Genomic DNA, 9,888 nt, shown 5'->3' with positions numbered 1-9,888 from the left:
GCTCCCAAGTCCCTGCCTGGAGAGATGCAGAAAGGGGATGGAGGGGGCACAGAGTGGGAAATGGAGGTGCGGGAGGAGGGATGGAAGGAGATAGGCACAGAGATCCAAGGAGACTCAGACAGATACAGACACTGCGGACAGAAGGCAGCGGAGAGAGAAAAAGGCAGATCCAGGGCAGGAGACACACGGACAGACTCAGCAGGGACAGTCCCTCTGTCCCTGCCTGTGACTCAGAGCCCTTGCAGCCCTGGCTGGATAGGAGCAGCCCAAGTGGGCCTGAGCTGGGGAGGTGGACTGCAGGACAGGTTTGCTCTAGGCTCTTGCAACTCCAGGCTCAAAGTTCTCCCCCATCTTATGGGGAGACCTAGGGGAAGACCTCAGTACCGTCTGTAAAGCAGGGGTGGCAATCCCCTCCCGCTTCCCTCCTGTAGCATGGCCTTCTCGACCACTGGGCCCAGGCAGTGCTGCCCATGGTGAGTCTGTGCCACAGTCCAGTTTCCTTGTGCTCCCCCAACTTTGCACTGTCGGGAGCAATCTCTCTGTCTTGTCTTAGTCCATGGCCCTTCAGGGGCTGGCTGGCCAGGGTGGGGGTCCCTGCTTGTATACTCAGGGCTTGTGCCTCCTTTCAGCCCAACTCCTCCTGCCAATGAAGGCGGACCGCTGTCATCTGGGGCATACAGGCCTGAGGGGCTGGGGTGCTGGACAGTTGGCACAGGGTGGGAGGGTGTTTCCGAGTCAGCGGTAGACGACAGCAGGCTCGTGGGGAGGCAGGCAGGTGTGACCCCCATCATGAGAAACCCGAGGGACCTTCACTGTCATTGAACTGAGCTGCCCCATTAGCTCGATGTGTTCACTCATTCATTGGAGACTATACCCCACATTTGAGTTAGAAAAATTATAAACTAAAAACATGGTGTCTTCCTTTTCTCACCCTTTCAAGAGAAGGGGAGAAGGCCTCATCTGAAGCTGGAGGTGGAACCTGCGGGGTGGGCTGGTGGGCAGAGGTCCTGAGGGCTGCTGCTCCTCGTGGTGGGGGGTGCGGCAGTCCACTCACCAGCCAGGGGCAGGGAGGTGTAACTGAGACCCGACCCCTTCCCTGGAGAAGAGGAGGGTTAACAGGAGAAAACTCAGAAGGCTGGGGTTTCAGTTTACCCTCCAGAGGGCCAGCTCGAGGATGGCACTTGGGTAGTGGACAAGGAAGAGTCGGAGCTGCGAGAGGAAGTGTGGGGCACAGCTGGGTCAGAGTTCCAGGAATAGGAAATAGTGTGTGCAAAGGCCCTGGGGTGGGAGAAATGCCAGTGGGCAGGGAAGGCTCAGGTCAGGTCCTGGTCTGCCGGGTCAGGTCCGGGTCTGCCACAGAGGAGGCTGGAGGGGCGGGGCCTGCTGCAGAGGAGGAGGCTGGAGGAGGGGCGGGAAGCAGAGCTTGGGCTTGAGGAACAGGTCGCGGCTCCCATCTTCGCAGGTGAACAGCTTGGCCGCACGTTCCCCGGAGGGCAGAGATGCTGAGAACCCATTACACCATGGAGCCTCCCTTTTCCCAGATGCTTGGCCTGGAATGTTCTTTCCACTAGACCTGTGGTGGAGCTGGCTCAGGGTGTGCTCTCAGCCCTCCTGGGACAGGTCCCTGCCCGCAGGTGGCAGAGGCCAAGCTGCCAGTTTAAACCCAGCCCTGGTCCAGGGACCCAAGGCCACAGGTCCAGCCCAGGCATGAAAGATCAGGTCAGGCCAGCCCCTTGGCTAACTGCAGAGACCTGCCTGGGGGCTCACTTGTGGACTCCTGGCTTCAGAGGTCATCACTGCCTGGCTGGCTGGTGGAGCCCAGCACCTGGGGCCCAGCATGCAGAGCCAGGCTATCAACCCAAGTTGTCCTGCATTCCGGCCCCATGTCCTCGAAGGCCGCCCACTTGGAGAATGGGAGTTCCCTCTGCAACTGGCTTTGACCTGATGGCAAACCAGGTAAGACCTGAAAAATTACCCAGACACATGCCATGATGAGGCCGGTGGTGCAAGAGGCCTTACGTGTGCTGTGCTGCGGGGCTGGTGCTGCGGACAGGCCACTGGAGGCCCTGCAGCGCTGGCTCCCGCCCAGCTCTCCTGTCCCACATTTGAAGGGCCATGCAGCCTTGGGGCAGAGGACCTGGTCACTGCATGCAGCTCCAGGGTCACGACCCCAGGCCAGAGCCCTAGGTGGCTCCTCCTGACGCCCTCACAGCGAAGTTCTGGGAGGTGAGTTGTCTGCCAGGACTCATGGGACTTGCTTTAAAGGTAGTCTTCCGAGGGCAGAGGCCCTGATAGGGTCTGGGCAGGGGCACTCCCAGGCCCCTGGCACCACTCTGCAAAGTCAACCCACAAGGAAGGGTCTCCCTCCAGTGGTCCTGGTCCCCTGGGAGGGGAGCAGGGGCTGAGCAGGGCATGGCGGTGTTCCTGCCCTGCAATGGGACGGTAGTGTGGCCCCGCTGGAATGTCTCATCGCACAGACACCTGCACGTCCGCGTGGGGTCCAACCTCGTGTGAGGCACTCGGTGGAGAACTGGCTTGTAGACTGGAGTAATCTCCGGTCCAGGGCCCACCAGGAAGGTGGCCTCCAGTCCAAGCAGAGATGGCGGCCCTCAGGAAGCCCCGCCAGGCCAACCACTGCAAGGAAACCAGATGAGCATGCTACGGGGCCGGGCTAGCAGCTCCAGGGGCATCTCAGCGGCCTCCTTCAGCCAGCGATGCCCAGTGGGCATCACCAAGGGGAGGATGCAGGGGGGCTGGGCACAGGCAAACATCACCACCAGGGCAACACAGGTGTTTATCAAAATATTTTATTTTAGGAGACCCCTCAAAAAAAGACCCTCCACATCTGACAGATGCCCAACAATACCCTTGGCCTGTTTTTTTTTTTCAGTCTTTTCTGTGTTTTTCTTTTTTTCCTTTTTAAATCAACTAAAACAATTTGATGCTTAAAATAAAAGACAGGAGTATTTCCCAATCAGACTTCAGTCAAGAATATATATATTTTTGATCCTGGGGATGGCGGGGTGGGGAAGACGCTCGGCAGCACTCAGTGTTCCCGGTTACAGGAGGAGGGCAGAGCTGGGGACGCCTGCCTGAGCAGAGGGAGGACTCGTAACTGACATAAAATCGGAGCTGGTCCTCGCTGCCGCCGCGCCCTCACCCACCGGGCTCGCGGGACTTCTGCTCTGGGAAGGGGTTGGTTCAGTCTGGGATTCAGCGTCATCTTCATTACATGTGTGGCTTCTTTTCCAGCTGAGAAACTTTTTTTTTTTTTTAATTTTTAAAAAGAATCACAGCCAAAATAAGACATTAACTGCAAAATCCAAAATGGCTGCGCTTACCCTATTTATAAAAACAGGTGAGTCCCTGCCTCGGGGAGCAGAGCCCGGGCTACACCTTCCCGGGGATCTTGGCCCGCTTGCGGGCGATGGCGTCCTCCACAGCCTTGAGCTGCTTCAGCAGCTCCTCCCGCCGTGACAGTGTGCTGGCCTTCCCTGACTTGGTGCCCGCAGTGGCGGTGGTGCTGGTGTCCGAGGCTTTGCCAGGCACGCTGGTGACCTTGCTGGAGCTCTTGGACTGGGGTGACAGCGGGCGCTTCCTGCAGGGGGGTGGAGGCCATCAGAGAGGGCTGCTCTTTGAGAACCTCCTGCCAGGGGCGTGGGTCCTAGGAGCTGTACCTGCTAGACAGAAGGCACCCGCTCCCCAGCGGAAGAGGCCCCCAACACAGACGAGCGTCCGGGGTCCAGCTCGGGTTCTGGCCACAGTCAGCATGGCCCCCCGTGCTCCTCCCATGCCCCGATCGCGGAGCACACCTGGGAGGTGGAAGGCACAGCACTGGGGCTCGCCTGGAGCCCACCGACCTGGTCCTCCTGCTCGGTGCCGAGGTAGAACCCACACTGCTGACCCTGACTTCAAGCAGCGCTGTGGGCCGGGTGCTGGGGGTGTAGGGCTGTGCCCGTGCCCCTCCTGCCTGGCCCCCCACCCAAACCTGGGGTGCTGGTGCACAGGGATTCAGCCTGCTTCCAGGGAAAAGGTGAGCCCCGCTCTTGCTTCTCGAGCTGAGTGGGACAGAGGGAAGAGCTGCTGCCAACTGGCCCCTGCTCCTCCGGCCGCAAGCCACGTGCTCCCGGACTGCCCTGCACTCTAGGACCCGCTGGTGGCCCAGGGTGAAGACACAGCCAGCATAACGCACCCAGCACCTCTAAGCCTGCCCTGAGCTAGTCCTGACAGCCCAGGCCTCCGCCTGGTGAGGGAGCTCGGCTGGCCCTCTCTGCGGCCAAGAACCCGATGTGCTGTGCCCAGGGTGGGGGGAGGGGGATTTATGGGGAGACACTCACCTGTCTGTCGGGGCCGAGGGGGCCTTGGAATTCTGGCCCCTCTGCCGCTCTGGCTTCGGGGAACTGACTCTCCCACCTGACTTCCGGTCCCGAGAACCTGAGTGACGGGACAACATAAGACCAGGGTCCCAGCTCCACATGGGCCCAGCTGCACAGCGGCTAATGGGCACAGGCAGGGAAGTGGCAGCCTCTCTCTGGCCCCCAGTGACCCCATGCCAAAGAGCGGTAGCCATTCAGCTCAGCTTCCTCATTCTCAAAAGTGCCCAGGTCTAATTTGGGTTTTGGTTTCCTGAGCCACCGTCAGCGTCATCCAAAACAAGGAGCTTCCAGTGTGCAAGGCCAGGCAGACCAAAACCCTCCTCTGCTGACTTGGAAGAAACTCACAGTGTAGGTCTTCAGGCAGGGAGCAAAAACACACGGCTGCTTACATACCGCGGGCAAGATCAAGAAGAGGAGTGCTTGCTGCCCTGAGTGTGAGGCCCGAGTGAGGACACACAGAGGGGTCCCAACACTCAAGAGGCATGCGGGTGGCCTAGCGGGGGTGAGGGGTGTTTTCCAGGGGTGCGCCGTGTCCTCCTCCTGCTCCTGGTGGTGTGTGCTGGGCCCGCTCCTTCTATTTTATGGGGAAAGATGCCCTGGCAACACTCGGGCTTTCACTTTACTAGCGGAGCAAGCCCAGAAAGAGGCTCTGCCTGGGCCAGTGGCTCTCTCTAAAACTAATGCTGATGGATGCAGACCACCTGGTCAGAAGGCCCCTGGGGGCTTCAACACTTCTCAGGGCACACGAAGTGTGGCTCCAGAGGCAGAGGCTCACCTCGGTCTGGGGAGAGGTTGGCGCGCTTGGCTGGCGGTGGGCTCTGCCTGTCCTTGTCTGAGGGCTCGTAGCGCTTCCTGCTCCCCTTGTCAGTGGCCTGGAATGACGGGTGTGCAGTCAGGACCAGGGCCTGAGTGGACGCAGGCAGCCACCTGCTCTCTGCTCCCGCAGGCCCTCCTTGGGGCCCTGTACCACATGGCCCCAAGTGAGGCAGGGCCCATGGTCTCCGGGCCTACACGCCAGGGATGGGATTCAGGCCTTCCAGTCCCCTGGGCACTGTGGATGCCAACTCAGAAAGGCCATGTCTGTTCTGCCCCCCGACCCAGGTCCCAGGGTTGTCCTGTGGTAATTGGCTCATCTCCCACCGTCAACCCCCTGCCCACGCGGCACTGCCCCTGAGGCTGTCCATCAGGGCAGGACGAGCCAGGCAGTGTGGAAAGCCACTAGCTGGCCCAGCCGTGGGTCCTGGGGTCCCAACAGCACTGCCCACAGCCCCACCTTGTTCAGCAGCGTCAACTTGATCTCCTTGTGGGCAATGAATGCGGCCGCTGGGGCCTGGCCTGGTGGCGCCTGCTGGGGGGTGGTGGGCTGCTGGGAGGACCTGCCGCCTGCGGCGGTTCTTGAGGGTTTAGGCGGCTGTGTAGACGAGTCCCGTTTCCGCTTATCCACTTTCACACCGTCTTCCTTCTTAGATTTTCCTGCCAATGAAAAACGCCCTCTCAGGCTCTCTTCCAGTGAGGCAGCTGCCTGTGTGCTGTCTTGGGAAGGTGTCATCAGTGGACAGAGGACAACCAGCCCACACCGCCTCTTCTCTCTGGACCCCAAGGCCCGGCACACCTTGTAGGCGCCTACCTTTCTCCTTCTTGGTCTGGGCTGGGGTGGGGGACCGTGAGCTAGCCGAGGACACAGGGCTGGCCAGGTCTGCGTACATGTCATCCGAGTCCACGCTGTGTGCTGAGCTGCTGCTCGACGTGGCACTGGACACCGAGGACACACTGCTCACGCTCAGCGATCTGCACACACAAACACGTCTGTGCCCACACGGCCCTGAACCCCAAGGAAGGGGAACCCACCAGCCTGAATCTTTAGGGGCTCTGGAAAGTTTACAGGTGCCACCCAGTAAGGGGATGCCTACATGGCCGGGGCCAGGCCCTTGTGCTCATGGTGACCATTCTGTTAGCTGGGCAGAGATGCATGACTGGGTGTGACCAACACACAACAGAGGGCAGGGATGGGATGAAGGATGAGCACATGCTGCGTCAGCGACACCTTGAGGGGCTGGCTCGGGAGGCTTGAGACATGGATGGCCTCTTCAGTCCGGTCCTGTCACAGCCCAGGCTATACGAGGGCTCTGCCCTCTGAGAAAACCACCAGCCCCACGTCCCGAGCTCCAGCGGGGAAGGCAAGAGGCAGCCTTTCGTACGCAGTATTTTTGGCAGTGCTGGGTCTTTGCTGCCGCTCGAGGGCTTTTTCTAGCGGTGCACAGGTTCAGTTGCCCCGCGTCCCCTGTGCTGGTGGGTGGGTTCCTAACCACTGAACCACCAGGGAAGCCCAGAGCCCAGCCTTCCTGAAAGTTAGGTCTTTAACAGACCGCAGACCTACTCTGACAGATTCAGGCAAATGTGTATACCACCTGCTGCCTACAAGTGAAACAGAAAATTGAATTGAAGGAATCTCAGGACTAATCTGATACCATCTTCTTTTTAAACTAAATGGCAGAATTCTCTTCTGCTTTTCCCTGTCTCAGATCTTTTCAACAGGCTGTCCCCCAGCTGCCTCGGCCTGCTCATCCTCGCCAGAACTCTGCGGAGCCATGGGGCCAGCCCGAGGCAGGGGCCGCGCGCACCCGAGGTGGCCTCTGTCCGGGGTTTCCTGGGCCCTGACTGCACGCAGAGGCTGCCGGGACGGGACGGGGGCAGCAGAGACGTGACAATGACCTGGATCTGGAACTGGAGCCACTGTAGCTGCTGCCGCTGCCGCTGCCACTGACCGTGCGCCTGCAATACAACCAAGAGGCCGCAGCTCACGCTTCTGGGGCCTCAACACATGGCGCCCCCCAAAGCCGGGGCTCACTGGCCCAAGATTAAAACTCCACCAGGGACTGGCCAGCGAAATCAGGCAGGGCTCGGATTTCTTCTATAGAGGACTCCCCCTCAAAGTGAGTCAAACCACACCCTCACCAGCCCCAACTCCCCAGGCACCACCAGGAGGGGACTCTGCCGTCAAGCTCCTGGGACACCAAGGCTGGAGGACATGCTGAGTCCCTGGGAGCACCCCTCCCCCAGCTCTGGAAGGCGGGACACTCACCTCCTGGGGGGGCTCCTGGCCTGCCGCTCCCTCCTCCTGGCTTCCCGAGGGTCTCCGCCGGGCTTGGTGGGCTCGGGGGCAGTGGTGGTGGTTTTGGGGGCCTGCGGTATGGCTGGAGGAGGGGCTGGCTTCTTCAGCAGCTTCTCTCTGTCATGTGGGACACAGGGAGCTCAGACCCGCTGGGCAGGCCTCAGCCCTGCTGGCCAACCTCGGGGCGTGGGTACCACACACACACGCTTCCCCCGCCCCCTGCCCTGAGGCGCTGTTTCCTGCAGACCCCACCGCACACCAAGCATCACCCTGCCTCTTCCTCAAAGGCAGAAGGAGGAAAATGGGGGCCATTGGGAGAGCTCTGGAGGAGAGCCCATGAGCCAGGTCACGCTCCTTCAGTAACAGCACCCTGACCCCTGCCCTGCATGGTGGGGGCGGCAGCCCTCTGGGAAGGCTGGGTGTGCGCGCGTGTGGGGACCTTAGGCAAGCAGGAAAATGGCCCCAAAGCAATTCTCCACTGTTGCGTGAGGAAGATACCCTGCCAGTGTTGAGTACCCTGAACACGCATGGGACTGATGGGCCACAGGGCGAACCTGCCAGTGGGGCACAGTGTCTGGGTTACAGGCGGCTGCCCAGCACGGCAGCAGGACTGAGCCCACACACAGACCCCACCTGTGAGACTCGGGGCTGGGCCCGGCACTGCGCAGGGGTTTCACGGCCGACGGCACCGGGGAGGTGGCTGCAGTATCTGGGATGGAAGCTGTACCCCAACACCGTTCACTTTTTAACAGGGGGCTGCCCAAGGCCCCAGAGCTGACCCTGCTCAGGAGGAAGCCCTACAGCAGGGTTGGGGCAGACTCGTGCAGGGACAGCCAGCGTCGGGGGGCAGTGCTCCCTGCACACCAGTTGCCATGCAGTTCGCGTGCCAAGTTCTAGATGCTTCTAACCCCTCCCTTCAACATGTCTGTTGAGAAGGACCAACATGACCAATGGCAGGAGCAGTGAAGAAGGTAAAGGATGACAGGGAGCCTGGCAGGGCCACGGCTCCAATGGAGAAGAGATGTGGCCCATGGCCCGAGGTCCAGAAATCGAAAGGCCAGGCCTGCCCCTCTTCCCCAGGGCCCGTTGGCAGCACTCACCCTGCTTTCGTGGGAGGCGGAACTGGCTCCCCCTTGGCTCTGGCAGGTCTGTGTGGGGAGGGCGTCGGGGACGGCGATGGGGACGAGGAGAAGGACCGGGACCTGCTGGGGAACAAAGGTGTGAGGAGAGCACCCTACCGTCCAGGGCCCGAGGGGCAACTGCTCAGCCTGAAGTGGCTCGTGCTCATTTCCTGAAATGCACTTCTGGTGAAAGATGCTGGGGGCAGGCAGCACCCCATCAGCTGTCACGGGGGAGCTGGTGGGGAGGCTGCCGAACATAGGGTTCTCGGACACAGCCTGGGGGGAGGGTCAGCAGTGAAGAAAGTGTCCCTGACGTTGTGAGAACAGCTCAGACACAGGGCTCTGTTGTGGGTCCAGTATCACATACTGCTCACACGGGGCCGACTGAGGGTGAGCCCCAAGCCCTGGGATCGCCAGAACCCCCAGGTTCCTCAGCTGGGTTCCACGCTTCTCCCCACAGCTCACCTGGACCGGCTGCCTGAGAACGAGCTGTGCCTGGAGGACCGGCTGGAGTAGGAGCTGTAGGACGAGGAGCGGGACCGGGAGCGGGATGAGCCGGAGCCGGAATAGGACGACGACCGTGAGGAGGACCTGGCCCAGGGAGAGCAGGGGTGAGGCGTCTTCCCCCGCCCCGCCCCCGCTCAGGCGCACCCCGCTCCTGCACACAGACGCATCCCGCCCCCGCTCACACAGACGCACCCCGACCCCGCTCACACAGACGCACCCCGCTCCCGCTCACAGACGCACCCCGCCCCCGCTCACACAGACGCACCCCTCTCCCGCACACAGACGCACCCCGACCCCGCTCCCGCTCACAGACGCACCCCGCCCCCGCTCACAGATGCACCCCGCCCCCTCACACAGACCCGCACACAGACGCACCCCGCCCCCGCTCACACAGACGCACCCCGCTCCCGCTCAGATACACCCCGCCCCCGCTCACACAGACGCACCCCGCCCCCGCACAGACGTACCCCGCCCCCGCTCACAGACGCACCCCGCCCGCGCTCACAGACGCACCCCGCTCCCGCTCAGATACACCCCGCCCCCGCTCACAGACGCACCCCGCCCGCGCTCACAGACGCACCCCGCTCCCGCTCAGATACACCCCGCCCCCGCTCACAGACGCACCCCGCCCGCGCTCACAGACGCACCCGCCCCCCCGCACAGACGCACCCCGCCCCCGCACACAGACGCACCCCGCCCCCGCTCACACAGACGCACCCCGCCCCCGCACACACAGACGTACCCCGCCCCCGCTCACACAGACGCACCCCGC

The 9,888-nt window shown here is 61.9% G+C and overlaps 1 protein-coding gene across 3 annotated transcripts in view; it reads right to left on the bottom strand.

The window, feature by feature from the left end:
- Window positions 1-2,837: 2,837 nt before the first annotated feature.
- Window positions 2,838-9,888, bottom strand: part of ZC3H18 (zinc finger CCCH-type containing 18) — a 42,387-nt gene continuing 35,336 nt past the window's right edge. For 2 of the 3 annotated variants that reach the window (XM_052655416.1, XM_052655417.1), the window contains 9 exons: window positions 9,075-9,200; window positions 8,589-8,690; window positions 7,459-7,605; window positions 7,089-7,148; window positions 6,004-6,164; window positions 5,650-5,849; window positions 5,152-5,248; window positions 4,338-4,434; window positions 2,838-3,598 (listed from right to left, as the gene is read on the bottom strand). In XM_052655416.1, the coding sequence (XP_052511376.1) occupies window positions 3,391-3,598; window positions 4,338-4,434; window positions 5,152-5,248; window positions 5,650-5,849; window positions 6,004-6,164; window positions 7,089-7,148; window positions 7,459-7,605; window positions 8,589-8,690; window positions 9,075-9,200 (1,198 nt within the window). In that variant the 3' untranslated portion in view covers window positions 2,838-3,390. The remainder of the gene's footprint in view (window positions 3,599-4,337; window positions 4,435-5,151; window positions 5,249-5,649; window positions 5,850-6,003; window positions 6,165-7,088; window positions 7,149-7,458; window positions 7,606-8,588; window positions 8,691-9,074; window positions 9,201-9,888) is intronic. The other variant, XM_052655418.1, reaches the window with a different exon arrangement.

This window comes from Budorcas taxicolor, chromosome 18, assembly GCF_023091745.1.
Source record: "Budorcas taxicolor isolate Tak-1 chromosome 18, Takin1.1, whole genome shotgun sequence".
NCBI lineage: Eukaryota > Metazoa > Chordata > Mammalia > Artiodactyla > Bovidae > Budorcas > Budorcas taxicolor.
This window is presented reverse-complemented; position numbering and strand designations above follow the sequence as displayed.